This window comes from Strix uralensis, chromosome 5, assembly GCF_047716275.1.
Source record: "Strix uralensis isolate ZFMK-TIS-50842 chromosome 5, bStrUra1, whole genome shotgun sequence".
NCBI lineage: Eukaryota > Metazoa > Chordata > Aves > Strigiformes > Strigidae > Strix > Strix uralensis.
Window position 1 is genome coordinate 31,309,179 of NC_133976.1, and position 23,206 is coordinate 31,332,384.

Sequence of the window (23,206 nt, forward strand, 5' to 3'; positions counted from 1 at the left end):
AAAAAAAACTCTTTAAAAGATACTGATTGGTATATTTATAAAAGAGGTGTGTTTACAAATAGCTGACTTCATGCCTACAGAAGAAGGAGCTAGACTTTACATTTTAGGTAGATCTTTCCAGTCCTTTTTAGCTTACCAAAGATAAACCCTACTTAGCAGATTTCTGTATAAATCCTGTCCCCACCTCTATGTTCTAAATTCTATTAAACTGGTTTTGATACTGTTGAATATTTGTGAGCGTGGGAATTTCTAATTCTCCAACTGGTGGGAATACTGATTTTTCAGTCGTAAAACAGCTTTTCTCAGTGTTTACCCCTGCATGTATAAATAAAGCAAATACAAGTTTAGTAATTTGCATTTATTTACCATTATAAAATAGTGCTTTAGCTATCTCTACGTGCTAATAGTTGAGCAGCACTGCAAAAAGTTCAGAAGAAAAAAGGAAACCAATATCCATATTAAAGTCTTTTATTTCCACTTCTCTAGATCGTTCTGAAAACAGTAATCCCCTTGATAATATTCTCTAAAACAAATTGTCATCCAAAGGCCTTAGATTTTACCCAAAGGTTTGTTCCCATCTATGACTTTGATCACTAAATAGAAACCCCACTCTGTTGTGCAGGTGATGTTTTCAGTATCTTCTGGTGGGGGTTTTTTTTGGTTACTGTGACAGATAATCTAAGTTTAGCCACAAGGAAGTCACAAAAAGACTTATATGCACAAAAAATGCTTATAAGCCTCCCTATCATCTTATATGCAAAATCCAAATGCACCCAAATTGCCTAACATTTTTTAGTGTGATCTTTTAGCACTCTTATTTTTGCTGACATTACTTTTTCTATGAGTAGCTGTAAGAAATAGCTGTAATAAATCCACTTTTTAGATATATCTGTATTTCTTCTTTGGGCCTTAGGTTGAATTTCTCTTTAGTTAATAGACCACCTATATGTTCAGTCATTGCCTGAAGTGGCTTTAATAGACAGATACATTAATTCATTTCATATTTTCCTACAGAGAGATATTCATCAAGGTAACAAACTTGATGATGGAAGAGCGTATTTTTCTCATTACCACTAATTCGAATGTTATGCCAAATAGGCTTTCAGGAACCGGAACACAGATAGTTATAGCCTTAATTAAATAGTAATAACATTCAAACTGGAAACCCAACAAGTTAAAATGCATGGGTCGAAGAGGGAGAAATCAAACTGCTGATTCATTCTTATATTTTCCTAACTGTACTCTCAGGCCGCATATTTTTATCATGTCTGCTGTTATGTCAAATGGAGAATATTGAACTGAACATAAAGGAGACTCAATATTGCCATTTACAAATGTGCCTCAAGAGTAACCTAAATGGTGAATAATTTGATATGTCAGGCAGGAGCACTAACTTTTGACCAAGAGAGGAGATTCTAGTAATTCCATTAATTCCACTAACCTCTCCTGAGACCATCCCTGTCCTGGATGTGAGTGCAGCTACTTTTGGAGAGAAGCCAAACTCTTCATTGCTGCCTACACTGCGTTTCAAAGACTTTAATTGAATATTGCTAACTGAGCTAACTGTAAATTACCTTAGGCTTTGAATCTCACTTTCCACTTATTCGTCTTCCCTGTCCCCGGTCTTTCTTCCCTCTTTGTGGTTGTGCAAAGAACATGCAATTGCTGTTTCCCACCTCACTCCTAATTTTGAAAAAAAGCAGTTTACCTTTCTTTTCTCTGAAGTCTTCCCTGCTGACTGCTCAGGCCTTTGTCCTTGCTAGCTTCTGTCCAGAGGGATGGAGATTTCAGTCCTCTGCTTCCTCTTCAAGGTGTCTTATGCCTCAGACACTTTCAAGGATGTCAGAGGGAGGGCTGGCCCTCGCTGCTTGTGTGGGATCTATTCCTTCCTTTGGCTGTTGCAGAGATTCCTGTATTCTTGGTTTTAAGACCCCTCTGAAATGGTCTGCTTTAGTAGGGCTCAGCACATCACCAGTCAGACCCCAGAACAGCCCAAGACCTGGTTCAGACTCTGTTTATATAGATTTCCCTTCTTTCCAATACAGACTGTGTATGAGGCAGGCAGGAGGAACACTTGTGCACAGGATAAGTGCTGCCTGATCAACATCTGCCCTGCTCACTGCAATGCTCCTGGAATCAGCTACTGCAACCCCATTTCTCAGTTTAAACTGTGGGAAGGTGAAATCATGGGTGCAGTCCATTTTTCTATTTTTTGGTGGAATGGAAGGGCAGAAAGAGATACAGCAAGGCATGTATTTCATGGGTAAATGCTTTGAAATCTTGTAAGGCAAATAAATGGAAAGGTCAATATTCTGGCTTGGATGAACTGGTAAGAGAAGCTTTTACTTGGCATATGCCAGTGTGACCTTTTCCCTGCCCATGATCAACACAGCTGTACTTCAAGGGTTCTAGGGTGTTGATGATACCAAATATCCAGTGTGTCTCTATGCAAATGTTCATACTGCTGTGCCTTGAATAAATTTTAGCTCTATAAAGCTTGAAGATCTATGTTCAGAATTTACTAAACCCCATTTAAATATTTATTTATAAATTAGGCTGACATCTTCAGTATATTTATGGTCAACACCTATTTCTGTGTTTTAAATGAATGCAGATTGCTTTTTTTTTTTCAAGTGAGTCTAAAATTTTATGATCTTGGCTAAGGAGAAGTACAATATGAATTATTATCTTTATTCCTTACAGTTTTTATGGTTCTTCTGAGTCAACCTAAATGACAAAGGCTTTTCAAAACAAATCCAAATAACAAATTAGGCCTGTTTATTTCTTAACACACAAATCATTAAAGAATTAAGATGTGCTAATTAACTGGCTTCAACAAAAAGCAATAGGCAGGGTCCAAAAAGGTCCAGAATTTAAAACCAAGTGTCCCAACATACGAGCTGTCTCTTGCACAGGTTTGTAGCTGTGAATTACTAGCTTTGCCTGTATTAGTTTGAGCATAAATGTGTCACAACCTTTAAACAGTATGATTAATCAACCCTTTCAAAAGAGCTCCAGTATTAGAGAGCTCTATAATACATGGCAAATCTTTTTGTTCTGAGAACCATACTTCTATTATTTTACCTGTGTGTAAATCCAGTGAATATTAAAATCTTCATAGGCTTTTTAAAGGGTTTAAAGAAAGTGAGAAACTGCTTTTAAACAATGAAAGGCTATAGGTCTTTATTTTTGAAAGCATTCAGTAGGCTTTATAAACGCATACCTCACCTTTAATACCACATAATTCTGTATTTCAGTAGTTCAGTGGGATAATGCACTGGGTCTCTAAAGAGCTTGTGGAAATGAAACATTTAGCATCATCAACATGGGGCTTATTTGGTAGCTAATTTGTAGTAATTTATTGATAACATCTCAATGAAGCATGGAATCATTTTCACTTTCATTGACAAATCATTCCCAAACATACTTGGAGGGAATGAGATAGATGTTGTAATAAAATGTTTTTAAAGTTTTATAAAGAGAAATTTCCTACTGGTTTTCTTGAAGCTATGAAAAATGTGAAATGGTGACTTTCATAGTAGCGATTACTGCATATGCCATGGTCACTTTTCCAAGGCCTATGGTAAACTCTACTTTTATATGCTTGGAAAGCAAATCACCCATAAGCTAAAATAAGTAATAGTAAGCAATATATATTAGTGAAAACCCAGGTAAAGTGTTGGTTTTGTTGAAGAGGTTTGGTGAATTACTGATTTCAGTGCGATCAGAATTTCACGTCTTGGTTTTAGCAATATTAGTACAAAGCTATTCCAGAAAGAGGAAGAGAGGAAAGAAGTTATTTCTGAGATATGCAGCTCATTAACAGTCAATTTACTGTACATGTTCCTGGATGTAATTTGCTATAATGCTGTTTTTGCATCCCTCTCTGTCCTGCTTTTTGAGTGTGTGCATGTGTGTGCACACATATGCATTTCTAGTGAATTTGGTTTTAGATAACACAAGCATATCTGCAGATGGCATGATCCCATCTTCCATCTGCTTTTAGCTTGTGATGGACAAAAGGCATTAGATGAACCTTTGGCCTGATTCTAGTTTCAAATCCTTTTGCCATCTGCATTTATTCCACCTTAAGAATTTAGTTCCTTATGGCTAAAATATTCTGCTATTAACTGTTTTCTTCTTCCATGGTGTACCTTGTTATCACACGACCTTGTTTCCAGTGACTTGGGAACTTGAGTCAGATGCTAGACTTTGTTAGTCATCCTCACACTTTTTTATATATGTATGTAAACAAATTTTATATAGTATAATATGTATATATAAAAATAAGTAAATTGTAGATGTATGCATATTAGAGGGTGTCTTGATTTCCCAAAAGGCAGGTTTCTAAGTTGGTTCCAAGCTGTGGTAAATGCATATGGCACAGTGCAACACCATGTGAAGGTACAACCTTATGTTCAAAAGAGGGTTTTGAAAACACTTAATTAGTGTAATTCTAATTAGCCTGAAATGGAGACCTTACTGATCCAGCAGTACAGCTCTGAGTTTCAGTTGTGGCTCTCTACATTGTACAAGGTGTTTTCAAATTAAGCTCCAATGTGATAGGAGCTTCTTTTTCCTAGGCATAAAAACTCACAAATTTTCCATCTATGTTATGTCACTGTTCACTTATGAGATTATGAAAAGAGCCATTGGCCTAATGGGCAAAAGAAAGAAGATTATATTGTTTTGCATGATGAATGATTATTTCTCTTGATTCTGAATCTTGTTATTTTAAAAATTGGCTGATTAAATACTTGCTTTAAGTTTAGGATTTCAGTCCATCTGTAGCGCTGCTTACATTGTTGGATAATAATGATGTTGTTAGATTTCTTTTTAAATATATTATAGAACAAAAGACCATGAGTAGAGCACAAATATGCCACCTTTGCACAAACCCAAGTAGCTTAAGTATCAGGCTTATGATGATTAGCATCAACCTGCTTATGTATTTAAAATTCATGTTTAGTTCATTTCATGTAATTTTTTTATAGCCTTCACACTGTTTATAACATATCTCTTCAAGCAATTAATTTTTTTCTTTTGTTCTGTGAATTTTCTTTCAAAATATAAAATTCCTTTTGAAAGAATTTGTTTGGTGCAGATATGTTCTAGCTGTCTTTCCATTTCTAACCTTACTTTTATGTCAGAACACTGAGATGCTATATTCAGTGTGGTGAAAAGGCTATTCTTCAGACTTGGAAGATTTATTGAAAAAGGGTGATTTGGGGTAACATTCTTTGCCAGTCTGGTCAGTTAAACCTTTCTGTAATTTTTAGTGCAGTGAAGAAAAATCTACCTTCACCTAATGCAGTTTTGAAATGAGTCCTCATTTCACTTACATTTCTTATTACAGTTCATTTCCTTATGCAAAATTTGATACTATATTATCCTATACCTGACTCTCAGGTTTTCTGTTTTATGAGATGGATTATGACAGTAGTCTTTTTGTTCATCTATTTGAAACATAGCCTTATTTTTTTTAATATGCATTACAAAGTTTTGCCCAAACAATTAAATAAATGTGGCTAAACATATGTAGAAAATGTTATTTCCAGTACTATTCTGAGGATTTCTTACAATGCACATTGCTTTGCTTTAAAGAAAGAGATTCATATAACTTATCTCCCTGGCTCTCTTTGTTGCTGTATACCTTGTGCACAAAATTAAATGCTACATGCAGAGTCAAGAATTTACTGCAGGTCCAATAAATGTCTTGTTTTACTAATACAGTTAAAAATGAGACACACAAAGTATGACTACAGGGCAACGTATTCAGGTAGGTTGTATACTGCTGTACACTGTAAACTGATGGATATTACACAAAATCTGTAAGCAGATAAAATCAATCTTTTATGTAAAATTGCAATATTTTATAGTGATATAATAGTCACTGCATATCAGAGATTTAATTCCTGGTATATTGTTATTTCTAATCCTAGAAGTGTCTTTTGGTTAACATGTCAACATGTGACCTACAGCACTATATTTTTGATACCTTAAAAATTGACTCGTAGAAAGATTTAATTTACATTGAAATAATAGGTTGTGATAAAGTGTTCCAAGGGGTAAGTTGCATACTAAGGTCTGAATTATTTACAAAAATGTGAAAAAGCTAGTAAAAAACTGACAAGATGGATAAACAACAAAATTATGCAATATATTTTCTAGCTGATGCTAGAATTTATTCCAGAATACTTATTGTGAAACTTATAAAATTTATTTTGAAAAGAAATTAAAGATGGAGGTACAGTATGAGCTGAGAATGCTAATTGAGTAAGATATATATATATATGTATATATATAAAAGAGAATCTGATTTCTAAACCAGGAACACATTCAGTGTAGACAAATAATTTGGAATTTACAGAATCAAATGCTCAAAATGTGCCATTATATTAGAGAACAGCTTTGTGCTTATTTTCCTGGAACAATGGACAAATAAATAGGATAGCAAAAGTTTTCTTCTTTCTCACCCTACTTGGAGTTCATAACTAAGATGAACAGTAGATAGCACTGCTGAGAATACATAAAGCAGGTGAGTAGTTAGGGAATGTAAAAGATGAAAAGTGTGCTGAGCACATAAAGTTACCCTAGCTGAGAATTTTAGGATGTTTTAATTGACATCTATCTTCAGTTAGTATTTACACATTGTCGGCACTTAAACTTCAGTTCTGGAACTTTGCTTGCTTGATTTCCTCCCCATAATGCGTTATTGTTTAAGGTGAATAAAATTATTTTGTTTATTTTCATAAAACAAGTAACCATGAGCAGAAACTGCCTTGGAATAGAACAGAAAAGTTGCAATACTTAACTGGAGTTTTAATTAGCAGAAGTGCTGAAAATATTTTAAATTGCAATGGAACAACAACATTTTCATTGGCAAAACATCCCTTGATTGCTATTTGCACAATTACCTGCAGCAGCAATTGTAATGCGTATGCTCCACAAAAGTAGAATGCTGCCATTAAAATAGAAATAAAAATATATCTTTTCATAAGGATGTTAAGTGGCTCAGGAGGAGATAAATGTGTTAAGTCTTAAGCCTGGAATCCATTTCACAGATTCACAACAGTACTTTGCATGTAACAGAAGACATGGTTAAGATTACAAAAAATACATCTGTCAGGTTGACTTAACTAACTTTGTTACTTCTAGAAGTTCCATCCCTTACCTTCCCCCTTATCACTGTTTTGTCTGTCGTCTGCTCCTGTATTAGTATTTGGCACATGTTGTCCTTGTAATTTCTTCCAAATAAACAAAATTTGTGTGCTGGCTAAGAATATGTTTTGTTACTTCTAATACTTACTTTGAAAAGTTAATTTTAACTGCTTTTCTTTGTGCGTTTATCAGTTTTGAAGAAGTGCTGATTGGAGTGGAATTTGCAAGGTGTACAAATTATGGCCTTCAAGAAGACACCACTTACTTTTTTTAATAACTTTTCTATATGGCCAAAAGGTTAATTCTGCCAGAACCTGTTCTCCACTCTCAAGTCATGTAATAACTGTGGGACGTTTTCTCAGCTGCTACCCTGGAGATAAACATAGAGTTCGTTTCACAAGTCTTCTCACTCTACTGCCTTCTGTCCTCATTAAAGTTTCATGACTTTTTAAAGCAGAAGTTTGTCTCTATACAAATAAGTAATTAAGTCATAAATATTTGGACAAGACACCTTATTTAATGATATATTTCTATATCAGCAAGTATGCCTGCACTATAATACTACAAGATGGAGAATGTCTATTTCAGTGCTGCAGGGTGATGTCCCAATATATTTCTTCTTCTCTCTTGGGCTTCTTCTGAAGAAAAGGTGTAATTTTCCCCAAACTTTTCAGGTTGACCCACTGGGCAATCAAAATTACCATGAGCTCACATTGTGGAATCTGGATGAGTTAATGATTTAAATCTTCCCAACTTCTAAATACCTTTCAAGCATTTAAACCAGGATATTATTTTTAACACTGAGTAGCATTCCACTTGGTTTATAGCCAGCAACTCAAATGCATTGCTTAATTATTTGTTATTAATACTACTAATTATTAGTTTGTATTAAAAGCTTATAGATGAAACAGCTGAAAAGGAGAAGAGATGCAAAAGAAATGAGCTGCATGGTTCTGTCTTCATGCCTCTCTCCTCCTTGCTGAGCATCCTCGTCACACAGCATACATGCACACAGTCACTCAGTGTGTTTCAGGCAGTTGTTTGTATTGAGGTGGGTGCAAGCACCCTCCACAAAGGGGCTGAACAACACCCACAGTAGGAGTGCATGGCTGGGAGCAGGGAAGAGGAACAGTAATAAGAAGGTCCTCTGAGAGCACCAACCTCTTACCATTCTCTTACTGGGCTGTAAAACGACCTTTGCAGATTAACCTGCTGGCTACAGTCGTTCCAGCCTTCTGCCATAAGCAGCTGCATTACCCAGCCCCTCCATGGGCTCTCCTCCTCCTCTAACCCTTTGCTCAGCCCTGTCAGTATGCTGATACTTGATACTGGCACAGGTGAATGGTGGTCTACTTTCTTAGCATCCTGAAGCAGTGCAATGAGTGATGGATCCAACAAGTGCTGGAGCCAGAAAAAGATAAAGGCTAATAACAGAGAAGATCGTGGGAATCAGCTGTTAGACAGGCTGAGGCTAGTGAAGAACTACAGGGAGTGGCCTCCGGAGTGGCCTGACGTGTCTGCAGATTACATTGCTGTTGAAAGAATCACATCTCCCTTTCCTGGGTTTGTTTTCACCCTGGTGTTGACTGTTGGCAGAACTTGTATGATAAACTGGATAGGGGAGCTGACATGGCTGAAAAAAGAACATTTTTCACCCCTCTTGGATTAGTTTAATTCAGATCAGTGCTACTGCTGAAAGAAATTTGTATTGAACTGTGGCTTAATTTGGAGGCAATAGGAAATGTTTCTCTGAGTATAAAAATAAAGGCTGGGAAACTGGCTGATAGAAGAAGATGGGAAAGTCAGATCAGGAAAGTCAGAGAAGCAAGGGTGAGTGAAACAAAATTGTGTAGTACAAAGTCTAATTAGGAACTAATAAGATTTTTCTGTTATAAACTGGGAGTTATAATTGAAAGTGTCAGAGGAAGAGAGAGATCTGGCTTTATTAGTCTCAGGGTGACTAAAGCAATAAATGTGACATGGCAATGAAAAAAAGACAAGTGTAAAGATATATCAGGATATATTACAGCATTTTTAGGAGTGAAAAGAATAAAGGCAATATATACGATACTAGTGGGATCTCATCTGGAATTCTATTTGTAGTTTTGGTCACTTGTGATCGAAACATGAATTCCAAGAGGAAGAGGTGCAAGATGGATAGCTAAAGCTGGGGAAATAGAAACTCTGTCTTACACAGATATTATAAAAAATTCTGATTATTTATACTTACAGAATAAAGAAATTGTACTGTCTTTTTGTTCTCACTGGCAGAGCGATAATGTCTGTTTAAGCTGTAGAACAATGTTAGCAGAAGAACAAATGTGTATATGCTGGCAGTGATGACTTATTTTGTAGAAATGAGAGACAATAACCATCTGGGATTCTAGATTAGTCTGTAAATGTGCTGGGTTGGTTCTTTGTCCTAGTACTAGGAAGCAACTTGACCATTTTGTCACATGGAATATATAAAATACATAATTGTAAAAGCTGGAAACTAGACTTAGAAATCAAAAGGCTCTTTCTTTCTAAATTAAAAATTTTTAATCTTCCCCCCCCCCCCCCCCCAGTACCAGAAGTGCTTGGAGGGTACAGGTAAAGTGGGTACATGCCTCTTTCATTAGAGGAAAACAATTGGTTGTACTTATAATTGTTATATTTAGTGAGACTGAGGTTTATTTCCTAAGACATGAAAGACAGATTTGCTGAATAAAATTTGTATATTGCAGTAATTCCTCTCTTAAACCTTCAAAGCACAAAAAGTCAGGCTATATGAGGGTATGTATAATGAAAAATGTAGTCTTCTTTAAGGTCTGTAAGCAAATAAATAGATTCAATTTGTTCAGTAACTTGTAACATCTGTACAGCTGATAAGGTAAACAATATATCTGTTTTCAATTAATAACTAAGTTACACTAAAAATAGATGGAAATGCATGTTCCCTTTGATATCTTCTGCTTTTTTGAATTCATTACACCTTTACACACAAAACTAAGTCTTTTCTATGGTTTATTACATAATATTTTTGCATTGGTGATAGAGATGTTGGCATTTTTCTATTAGAAGAAAGATGAGATTGTAGTGACCACTGAACAGCTTCCTCCCTAGGATAGGCATGTGGACTGTTGCTTTCAGAGAAGTGACCAGCATAAAGAACATATATATGAAACACATATATTAATCTAAAAAATTCCTTAAAAAGGCAAAGATGTCTTTGCATGGTTTTCTACATTTTAGAGTTTCTACCAAACTATACATACTCTAAGGTTTTATTTATAATAAAAATATGTTTATCACATTCATTTTTATAAATATACATTCATTCCAACATGCATCATTGCATCTTCATCAGTCCAGCCTTGCAGAGAACAGTCTGTACCAAGTAAGTTCATAATAAACTTCAGGTGTGACTGTCAATGCATATGAAAAGAAATTAATTTCTATAGTTGCTAAGTAAATCCTGTTTTTTGTCTTAAATGACAGAGAAGTTGAATGCATCAGTACTCTAAGCACTCTGTATTTGAACATTTTTGTGCACAAAAAGGAATAATGCATGTTTTTATCTGGCCCTAACTCTGCAAAGCACTTAGGCTCAATTCAAGAAAGTATTTCTAGCCAAGAGAGCCCTTTAGCACATGCTTAAATGCTTTGCTGAAGCATGGCCAGTTAGAGCAGATTGCCAACATTTAGTGTCATGAGCAATAGTCTACTCTTACTTACATTCATCTACCTTCATTGCAGTTGATAGGTTTGCTTAATGCAGTTACTGCTACAAAACTAGAATGCACTTAGGAGTGTTTTACAAAGCAGTTCCTTTAACTCATAAGCTGTTTAGAGCACTACGTGCTTTCTCTGTTTAGTGCGGGGGGCCCCAGTCTTCATTTTGGACCTCTATGATAGTAACAGTAATCTAGCTAGTAATTCAAAATATCTTTGAAGTGTGTAAGTATAATGTGGCTGGGTGACCAAGGCTGTTCAATTTTTTTGTCCCTTGCTACAGTGAATTTAAATGTATAAAATTAATATTAGAGTTGCCTTTCTGTATTTAAAATGTATTTTGGCAGCACAGTGAAGTTAGTTTATGATGAGCATTAGTTTGTGCTAAGTATTCAAAAACTCCAAGCTAGTTGTTTAATTAAACATCAGTGCTGGTCAATATTGTGTATCTGGAGGTTAGACAGTGAGGTCGGTCCATTCCAGAGCAAGGTCTGACTCACAATTCCATAGTGGGAATGAAAGATAATATTGAGTATAATGTTTGTGTATAGTCTAATAAACCCTTTGTATGCATTTTAAGAGTTTGTTTATGAGCACAGAAGTGCAAATATAACTCTCTGTGGACAGAGACTTAAGACTTGGTCTTGGGAAAAATTTGATCTGAATAATATTTGTGCAGTGTTCATCCTTTGATTTGTGTTGTCAATACTGGGCTTGTCACTATGGATTGTTAAAGACATTTTGGTTCATTAGATAAAAAGTTAATGACAAAAGTGCAGATTAATTAGTAGTTTGTTAATAATAATTTATTTTAATTCTCTTTGTCACTTGTGAATATTCTCTTGCCTGTTTCTCTTAAAAAATAGTATTATACTGGAATAGGTGAAAAAGTGAGTGTTCACAATAGTATGGTTTTCTCACCTTTTAAATTTTCTAACTGTGGTCAAGAATCCTGTATGATGTATAAGTGGCATTTTACTCTAACTGCAGTGTTCTCATTAACATTAGGTAAGGAATAAAGGTAATTATATTCATTTCAATTTGATAGATATGGACTTGACTAGGACATGTGGGTTCAGTCTCTTGACTTTTTCTTTAGTTCTCATCTGTTGAAGCACTGTGCATATAAGCTTGTGATTGTGATGTGCCAGAAATCATAACAGTAACAATAAAATAATTGAATTTTGTCCTTATTTGTCAGAAATAGTCCACAAACCCTATATACGTGTTCAAGAGTCAAAAAGTAGGACTCATGCAGGAGCCACAATTTGTGTGTATTACACAGTAGTCTTCAGAGCTGCTAACTACTGTAAATCTCTTTTCCTCATTCCTTCTTTCATTCTGCTCCCAGACACTCACATAGTTTTCCATGATCTTGCTGCTCCAGTCCTGGGTCTGCCTTGTATCAATATTTCCTAGCACAGGGTCTTATAATTTTTCTCTTTTTTACTCTTCTGATGTTACTATTACTCTTCAGATTGAGGAATTTCATTGTGTCTCCTGTAAAACACCATAAAGGCCCCTTTGGCCATCACATCAACCCATTTACTTGATTCCATAAATTCATGTGGTACTTTGCATATGATACATTTCCATAAAGTGTTCTGCTAGTACTGATCACCCCTATCAGAAAAAGTAAAACCCCAGTGATTTGGCTCATCCTTAAGCGTTACAGTCTGTCAAATAATTTTGTTATGTGTATGTGAGAAAGCAATATTCTGATAGAAATAAAAGCAGAAGGTCTCATCGTGTGTCATAATAGCTGTCTATTTTATTGGAAGTGAAGTTTGATTTAGCTTCAGGAATGCTGGCCTATATATCTTTGCCCAGCAGTGTGAGAGAGGGGTCTCAAATGAATACTAAATTTTTTGTACAATGTCTGCACAACTTACACATGTAAAATTTTATAGTGATGTTTTCATGAGTTGTGTTTCTTTTGAAAGTAAAAGTACTGGAAATTGCTTGTGACTGGGATGACATCATGAATTAGAAAGGACATGAATTTAATCTCTTATAGAGGCAGCTGTGTCTGGTACTTTAATATGGTTTTGGAGAGAAACAAAGGAAGGCTAATTAATGTGTTTATGTAAATTCTACAGATTACAGTGTTTAGCCACTGTCAATTCTTTACCATGGAAGGAAATGATGGTTGTCCTGTCCATGTCTGTTGCAGTGATTTAGGGCCTACCCAAACAAATAATTAAAAAACTGTGAATGCTCTGGTTACTAAAGACAAAAGCAATTAAAAAACAGGCTGATGAGAAGCTTCTGACAAAATAATTTTATACTAAATGAAGAAAGGAATGTTTCAGTTCAGATGGTGCTAAGTAATTGAATTGCAAAACACAGTGCCACATTACTATGACCATAAAACAATAAAGTTTCTTCTGTGGTAACTGAAAAAAATTCTTAAGATTGATAACACTGTCAAAAATGGATTTACCACCAAGAAGCATACTTTGCTTTGTGGAAGCGGTGAAAAGCTTTCTCTACTTGTTTAAAGGTCTTGTCCTATTATTTTGATTTTGTATTTCAAGCAGTGGTATTAACAGAGGCTGAGCCACTGGGAATAAGTCTTCAGTGACCACCTGCATTATTGGTACCATACTCAGCAGAATTAGAGCATTGGTCACATGCTCTTATGCACACCATGAGATGTGTAAACTATTGTTTATATATTAATTGGTTTGGACCTTTAAATTTTTAATCTGTAACATAGAAATAATCTTTCAGTTTTATTCCTCTGCAAATTGGTTTCTAAGATGTGTATAATTTTAAGCATTCCTAATTATATTATTACTGGTCTAGCTTTTGTTAAAATCAATGCTAAATGAATTGTCATAAACAATTGTAATTATATAGAGGAAGGAAAATATGAAATGTAAACAATTTAGTTCTACGGTTCACCTTTCACTAAGATTCAAATGGAAAAAACAGGCCATAGAAATTCTGTAGAAGCCAAGTAAACTCTCAAAAAATGAACTTTTGCAAAGATGGTAATAGAAATTACATTATGGATTTCTTAAAACAATATTTATGCCATAAAAATGATTATATAAAAGATTAAGAGAGACAGAGGAAATAATTTTTAATGCTTCCTTTGGGTCAAATTTGTCACATAGTTTTGGCCAAATATGATACCATTCAAACCAGCTATATTTTTTTTTTTTTAATTTTTATATAGTGCCTGAGTTTCATTATAAAACAGCAGTTAAATTAGCTTGTATTTGAAAATACCAAAGTGGGCTTGGTAATCCTCCATGTCTCTTACAATAGAAGCAGAGGTCACTATGTTTTATTTTGTTCCTAGATGTACCCTCCATTGAAGGAATCTTTCTAAGTATGATCTCACTACTTATGTTTAATGGTGGGATGTCTTTCATCTCAAGGCAGCATTTCTGATTTATTGTAGTTATTTGATCTCTTTGCTGACACTCCAGGCTTAATATCTGATTTTTACTGTCTTATCCTGTTTTACATTCTGCAATTCTCCAAATGCATACAGTAATTCAGTATTGTTCAAAAGGCAGAAAACTGACAAGAACTAGCGCTTCTGACTGGGTAAGTTATGATTTATTCTTTTTCAGTAGGTAATATTTCATTGGTGTTAAAATGGAGTGGGAATCCCAGGCTTAAAGCTCTTTTATGGTACCCCAGTGAAGCCATCCTTTGTACTTTGTTAACCGTGGATTCTGACTGACTTCATTTCACTAAAAGTAAGAGTTTTGCTGTTGGGTTTTCCATATGACAATAATATAGCAGTTGCAGTGTGTTGCTTTATCATGGCAGAAGGATCAGTGTCATTGGGACAGCCTTGAGAATGGGGCACTTTGGCTGCCAGTTGAAATTAGGCCAAAGAACGAAACAAATACAAAAACTTGCAATGAGATGAAATTTTCTTTTGCAGAGTGTTACATTTTTATGAAGTGAAAAATCAATATGTGGAGGAACGTTAATTTTACTGCATGTTAAAACTTTAACGGAGTGAGAGAGCTTGACTTAGTGCAGCCTTGGTTGGAATAAAGGCAGTTGGGCTGAGTGTGCTGTAGTCCTCGGAGCTGCTCCTTTCCCAGGTGTGTCATATTTAGGTTTTGTCTATTACTGCAAATTGCCACTTCATTGATTCTTGCTGATACTAAAGATCCATAGATGACATCTCATTTCACTCTAAAATTGGAATGCCTTTAGATCACTTTCCATGAGAAGCTGTAAAGACTTTAAGTTTTGGATACCAAATGTGACATTGTTAAGTAGAATTTAAGTGTTTTAAGCCTCCAAAAATTTTGATAATGTAATTATCCTTACTGTTTGATTTGACTAGACATAAGAACAGTCATATAGTTGATCAACATATGGTAATTTTCATATTTGAATAAACCATGTGTTTTCTGTCTGCTAATGTTTATGCTGTTTAGGCTTGGCTTTGTAGCAGGTAATTTGCAATTTATCTACTATCAGGCTAATGCTGTACAGGGTCTGTTCCACAGGTAGTTGCTGTTGTGCATTTTTTCACTCCTATGTGATATGAGGGATCTCCAGAATTCTGTACAGGATTAGAAATGTATCTGGCACTAACTTCTAGCAGGCTTGAGCTATTAAGCCGAACTGTGAAATGGCAATTTTAACAGTTTGACTGACAAACAATGTTAAGGTAGGATATTTTTTCAAGGAAAGAAAAGAATACACTAATGTGGTCTAATATAACCATCAATCATAAATATTTCTTGAAGAGGAAAAAAATAGTTAAATTATTAGATGTCTCTAAGAACTCTTACCTAGTTATTTTGTATGAATTCATGTAGTCTGGTTTTGGTTGAGTACTAAGAAGACACAGAAACTGCATAAAATATTTGTTCTTGTGTTATTTCCAAAGCAAATTCTGCTGGGGTTGTGTGTGTGGCACGGGTTTTTGGTAATGGGGCATGGGGGCTACAGTATGAAAAGATTCTCGAACTTCCCCCAGCTCAAAGTCAGACCTGCCTTTGCACCAAGCCCGAGCCAATTAGCGATGGTGGCTGCGGCTCTGTGATAACGTGTTTAAGAAGGGGAATCTGAGAGGGGGAGTTGGAGTGTGAGGAGGAGTTGCGAGAAGAACATCTGTGCGAACACCGAGGTCAGTGGAGGAAAGGAGGAGAAGGCGGGGGGGAAGGTGCACCAATGCAGAGACACCCCTGTATCCCATGGTGAGGTGGCCGGACGGCCACCCTGCCACCCATGGAGGTCCACGGTGGAGCAGATGTCCACCTGCAGCCTGTGGAGGACCCCACACTGGGGCAGGTGTCTGTGCCTGAAGAAGGCCGGGACTCTGTGGGATGAAGAAGCCTCCACTGTTGTAGTTCGGTGCAACATGTCGGGGTGACCCATGCTGAAGCAGCTCAGGGAGAGCTGCAGACCATGGGAAGGACTCATGTCAGAGAAAGTTCATGGAGGACTGTCTTCCATGAGAGGGACACCATGCTGGAGCAGGAGAAGAATGCAAGGAGTTCCCCCTCCCCAACCCCCAAGGAAAAAGAAGCAATAGGACTGACTGCACCCCCCATTCCTTGCCTGTTGCACTGCTGGGGGGGAGGTGGTGGAGAAATCAGGAGCAAAGATGAGCCTGGGAAGAAGGGAGGGGTGGATGGAAGGTGTTTTTAAGATGTGCTAATGCTTCTCACTGTCCTGCTCTGTCTGTTAAGTGTTGTTGTTAGTGTCTGAATTAAATTTATGTTCTTTCTTCTTCCGCTGTCTTTTGCCCATGACCATAATGGATGAGTCATCCCTCTCTGTCCTTATCTCAATTCTGGAGCCTTTTGCTTTATTTTCTCCTTCCCAGCACTGGGCGGGGGTGGGGGGGTGGGGGGTGGGGGGCGGAAGAGGTGAGTGAGCAGCTGCGTGGTGCTCAGTTGCCCTCTGAGCTCAAACCACGACATAAATATTCCTGTGTAATACCAGGTATCACTTTGTATGTGTATATGGGAAATGTGAATCTTGATTTCTGTGTTTGTATATCTAGTAATCCTGTACTTATTCTTTAGATTAACATGCATATATATATATATACTTGCTGATACTTAACAAGACTAAGTCATCACATTTTTAATGATTTAGAATTAATTGCTACAGTTGTTATAATTTCATTAAATGAGCCATAGAAAACAGGAGTACCTGACCTCCTGAGGTTGCTTCTAATATAGCTACCTCTCATCAATGTAGAATCAGCTTTATTTAAATTATATCTGACAGTTTTCTGCCTAAAGCACTCTTAATAGCTTTCAGTGACTGAATGGTTTAAGCTAGACTGTATTTCCTGAATTTACTTATGTGATAGCACAGGAGTCACTACCAAAAGTCTAAATTCATTAAATTGTGGAATAATTTTTTTTTTTTTTTTTTAATGATTGCTATTAACGTTTAGGCATGAGATTTAGTCATTCCATAATGACAATAAAAAAAAAAAAAGTTGTCTTCTCTAGCAAAATCTGTTATGATTCTAGACTCCTGTGTAATGGAGATAGTTTACAATTTAATATTTTGCAGATACTGCATTGCCATGTAGATCTATTAGGCACAAATTTTCACCGTCACATGGTAGAAAACAAGACATTTCGAATCAAACTGTAGATGCAATGTCATCCAAACATACATAAATCAAAATCCCAAAAGGCTGTTGGGGATGATTCTGTGATGAACAAAAGTGAAGATGATGGAAGGGTTTTTTTATAGTATGTTTATATTATGCATACATATATTTATATGTCTGTGTATATATATAATGTTCAAATTATGTATGTTCCAATTATACATATGTTCAAATTACATTTATCTATGATCTCTCTATAACATATAAACATATAAAGTAAATGTTTATATGTCATCTAAGAGATTAGGAGAGGATTGTGGAAGACGATCTGTGAAATATTTTGTATATATAAAGACCGAAGACAGGAAGGAATATGTAGGGTGTTCAGTAGGACGCTGTATGTTAAAAGACAGAAAATGTAGGGAGACTCTTGGAAAAAGCTTCTTGAGAAATATATATTAAGTGGTAATTATCTCCCAAGAGGAATGGTAAAAGTCCTATTGTTTAGCACATTAAAAACTTTACTGGTAAAATACTAGAAAATGTACAGTGGAGAACAATCTTACTGTAGTGCAGAGACAGAATAGTTGGCCTACTAGACATTTTTATCTGTAATACATATGATTCTATTTTTGATACTCAGATTTTAACCATCTCTTTTTAAAAAGACCTGTTCTATCGACACTATTCTAGAAGAGTGTACTGGGAAAAGGAAGTAATGTAGAAAAAAGTGTTCATTTCATGTGCGTTAATCAAATACGCACCCAGTATGCTAGTACTTTCCCAACAGTGAAAAAACTGTTGTCTCCCTACACTGAGGTAAAGAATATAAATGGGGAAAAGTTAAAAATTATTTATACACAGTGTATTGCTTTGCTTTAAATGGAGTTAGATCCATAGGAAAAATTTTCTTGTGGCTTTTATACAGATATTTTAATATGAGCTAATGGAAGTCACTGGGACTGCACATGAAAAAAGACGCTACAGGGATTATATAAAGAGTATCTTAATTAAAGTTGTGATTTGGTAAGAGATTAAACCAATTTATCTACCCTTAAGCACATGCGAATTTTAATTGACTTCAGTAGGTCAATAAATTGTTGTAAGGCAAGTATTTGGGTACATTGGGGCCCATTTAGCTATTGCTGAGATCTAGTGAGATGTTTGCCTAACAGCATAATACAGTACTGGTACCTTCTTTATATTTGGGAAAGATGCAAAAATGTGTTTGCAGCAGGCATCTCTTTTTTCTTTTCAGAAGACCATCTTCATAGTTATTTGCAGTAGGAACAGTATTCCTCTTTGTTGCATTTACCCTGACAAATCAGTTCAGCCTTTGCCTTTTGGTTTTCTTTTTAGATCTCAAATAGCCAGCTGTGCTATCTGGTGCATTATAGGTGAGAAGGAAAAAAAAAGCTTTGAGTCTGTGTACAGGTAATTTCAACAAAAGTATGGTCCAATTATGTTTGCCACATAATTTGGGTTAGCCATTTGATCAAATAATTCAATCTCTGCAGAGAATGGCTTCATGATAAATTTTAGAATGGCTGGTCAGTGAGTAACTGCCTTAGAAAATGGAAGAAGAATCACATAGGGAAATTTTAGATGTCTTTCCCTCCTAATAGAATTCCATATGAGTAACTGTGTTAGGTTCAGCTTCTGAAACTCAGAGGGTATTTCTCTAAGAAGGTCAACAGAGTTGATTCAGTGTCTACTGCAGAGTTTCATCTAGAATCACACTTACTAATAATTGGGTTTGTTTGGCAGGTGGTCCTCCTTAATTCAGCAATAATATCTAATAAAGTCTTCCTTAAGAAATCACAAAGTCACAGTTAAACCTGGATGTCTAAGTTTAAGAATTTCCGTTTTTAAAAATTGTTTTATTTTGCTCACTTACTAGAGCTTAATTAAGAGAAGTAGTAATTAACAGTAGACTAGGAACTACAAATAAAAAGGCTACCCCTAACTTTTGTCCTTTTTTTTTTTTTTTGTTTCTGCATAAACAGAATAGCAGAGGAGATTATCATATTCTCTTCTGATTAGTGACTGTTCTATCATTGATGAGTTGCTTTTTTTTCAAGTTTGGACTTAATTATGTTACTCTTAAGCATAAGTGGTTTAAGAACTGGATAATACATATGAGCCCTTGAATGTTAAGAATTGAAAATGCAGCTATCCTGATTCAAAAATTTATTTGATTAACGGTAATTCCATATTAGCACACATGGCTATTCTTGCCAGTGCTGTCTTTCATTGCTCCCCAGGCTTAAGGGGGCAGTAGAGAAAACTGGGAATTGCCATGTGTTTTCCTATAGCCAAGTGAAATGACTTTGAGAATTTCAGAGCATAAATCAAGATTAATTTCTGGGCATGCATAGCTAGGTGATCCTGAGATCAAAACATTAAAAAAGAAGAATGTAATGCTCCTGATAAAAGGGAATTTTTGAAGGTAATGGATGCATTCTATTAAAAATGTAATTTAAAAATATAAGCAGTTCTTTCTGATATTTGGGTGTTTTTGAAGGAGTAATGATTTCTACATGCAAATTAAAACTGGAGTATTTTCACTTAAAAATCTACAGTGAAAACATTGGAGAAGTATTATAACCCAGTGAAATAGTTAATCATCACATAGAGAACTGAAAAGATTAAAGAGTCTTTAGAGTAACATTAAAATTGATTCGGACTATTTGAAATTAAGACATACAAGCATCACTACAGACACATGGAGAAAACAAGTTGCGTGGAAGCAGGAAACATGAATTCTTATTTCAAAGTTCAGTAATATGTTTGAAGATAATAAAGACTTCAGAGCTAAGATATGCTAATAATTTTATCCAGACTAGCCACAATAATCTTGAACTGTAAATGGTAATTATATATGGAATATAATCAAAATTGTTTATAATACAGATAGTTCTTTCCTTGGGAAAAAGCACTGATTATGCATAGTTCTTCATGGCTTAAAGGAAGAGTGGTGAAGATGTATAAATATTATGGGACTTGAGAAATTTAAATATTGTTAGTGGTATATGCTCGAGTCTATGGAAATTTAATTAAAATCTAAACATTTTTATCATTATTGCTAGTCTTGTGATTGAAACACAGTAGCTGATCTATATACTGCAATGTTATGCCTGCGCCAAAAGTTTTGAAGTGCCTCTTTGGTCTTCTTTGCCAAACTAAAAATAATATATCTACTAATTATTGTGTTCACAGTATTTTACTTCTCTCACCTGGATAGTAACTGACTGCTGTAGTCCAGAAATATTTCTTCTCAACAGCAAAATAAACGTATTCCTTGTTCTGTTAGTCGTAAGTACTTATGGTAACAGCAAAATGTATTTAACCTCATTCCTACAATCTGCTATTCTTCTGGTAGACAAATCTGTCCTTTAGTCAGTGGTGGTTTGGCACTGAGGGTGAGGTGTGAATGAGTCTATGACTAAAGATGAGGTTACTTGGATGCATAATATTCAGTTCAGCCAACTTGTGTGACTCAAAGTTGCAGTGGGTAAGTTTGAACTGACAGATGCCAAATTTGCATTTCATTTAATGTTTATGTATTTTCCTGAAGGTATTTTTGGTAGCATGTAAATAAAAGTGTCAAGATGTTTCTTACTAAGTACATTCAGAAGTGTTAAGCTGCTGGCATACGGCGTAGTGTTTCAGCACATATTCATGTATTGATAGATAATCTTTTGTGAGAGGTGTTCCACGTACTTGGCAAGACCTTAAAATAAAAACAATAGAGTATGTTTTATGCATTGAAGTTTTCAGCAAAGTTTCTAAGAAGTGTAATACCTGCCAAAAATATCTGGGATCAGTATCTTAGTGCAGACTAGTGGGGTTGTAGCTGGAGAGGTATGGAGCCTCACTGATGCTAAGCCATTACAGTACACGCTGATTTCTATAATTATTATCATCAGACAAACTTGGGACTTCTTCCATTCCAAAAAGCTGTGTATTTTCTTCAGGTGAATTATAAATTTACAAGCAGGAATTTGAGAGTCTTGGGATAAAAGTGATTCAGTTTCATTTTCCTTAAGTGTGAATAAATATAATTTCATCTTACCAAAATTTTCATAAAAAGGCCTGGATATAATACACAATTTAACCAGAATGAGAGTATCATCAACACACACTTCAGATTTGCTCTGAATGAACGCTAGTTTAGTTGAGCTGAAGCTGTGTGTTAATTTACAATTTGGCCTACCTTTTAACACTTTATATAGCTGCATAAAATTACACTATTTTAGAAAACAAAAAAGTATATATAAAACTAAACTATTTTAGTAAAATTATACTATTTAAGCTAGATCTCCACTGAGGTAGATTAATACAGACCTTACAATTCAGCTACATCACAGAGATGCTCACATTTACAGTAGATGAAACTTGGTTTGTCATTTTATTTTTAAGATATCTATCTGAAGAAAATATTTTTTAAAAAAACATAGACCTTGGTTAATCAGACAGATAGTTAATACCCAGTGGGTTTATAACTGAGGGGAATAGGATTTCAACCAGTCTTTAAGGAGGAGAAAGCACAGATGATGCCAATTATTTCTCATTTAAGGCCTGAATATTTCCTGGTGGTATGTCTGTCTTCACCAGTTTAAGCAGGCTCTTGCATTTGTTGTTTTAAAAAATGCCTTTTTGTATATTTATAATTGAAATAGTACAAATGCCTGTTGCCCTTGAAACATTTACTATTAGTTTAATTTGATGTCCTTGGCAAAAAGGGAACTCTGAAAATTAAACCTAAGCAGTATCATCTTCTGTTAAAGGAATATGTCGAACTTCAAAAAGCAGATCAGCTTAGTATCTTTGAGCTCTTCAATATCTTTAAACATTATAAACACTAAACCATCTGTGCTTACTGAAACCACCTTTGTAGATGTATTAGTACAAGTTGCATGCTAAGTCAAAGCTACTTGCCTGGTTTTTGGAAACACTACTCTTCTGCAGGTATCATGCTGTCTTTTTGTTGACAGTTGATAGTGAAGTATAGTTTTCCCATTTTGAGTAATCTTTACTATAATAGAAATGCCAATCATTATCCACTTTCTTGCTTTAAATTATGGTAATATTTTGTTCTAGAAAAAGTCTTCCATAGGTAAGAAAAAATTAATGGGTATATAGCAAACAGGATCATTCTTGGTCAAGAGCTTTAAACCCCTGAAACTATTAAACCATCACAGTCCTTATAAAAGTTAAGTTGGTAATTAGTGCAAAATTTAGCAGTGGCAGAAGATTTAGCAATAGTACAGTCTTGATATAAATATTCTAAAGTTATGCAAAAATAATTGAAGGATCATCATAATTCCTGCAAACACAAAACCAAAACTACTTCTGTAGTTTCTAAATGCATTAAAGAGAGGACATCAGAATTTATTTATGCTGTAAATGTTATTTCACAGTTCAATCAGTTATCTTGCTGTGTAATAAAAGACCCTGAAATTAAAATGACCCCTCTTTGCAGAGTGTAACTGTAGGATTTCTTTTGCTATGAGGTTGCCTTGATTTGATCTTACTCTTACTGAAACAGAAAATGATATCCAACTAATGCATCTGAAGTGGGTTTTCATACCATCTAAAGCTCTCTTGTGAAATTAATGGCTTCTGCTTCTGGCCTCAATTACAACTTATGATTCTCCAATTTCATACAGTTTTCGTTTTCCTTCTTCTGTGATTTTTCAGTATCCTTCTGGTGATATTCTAAATTGATCTGAAGCACATGCATCTGATTTAGCATATATTTACAAA

The 23,206-nt window shown here is 35.2% G+C and overlaps 1 protein-coding gene across 3 annotated transcripts in view; it reads left to right on the forward strand.

The window, feature by feature from the left end:
* Positions 1-23,206, forward strand: part of IMMP2L (inner mitochondrial membrane peptidase subunit 2) — a 487,583-nt gene that overhangs the window by 255,325 nt on the left and 209,052 nt on the right. Inside the window, exon 4 of one of the 3 annotated variants that reach the window (XM_074870290.1) lies at positions 18,797-18,871. The exons of the other annotated variants lie outside the window; for them this stretch is intronic. Within the exon in view, the coding sequence (XP_074726391.1) occupies positions 18,797-18,871 (75 nt within the window). The remainder of the gene's footprint in view (positions 1-18,796; positions 18,872-23,206) is intronic. 3 annotated transcript variants of the gene reach the window in all.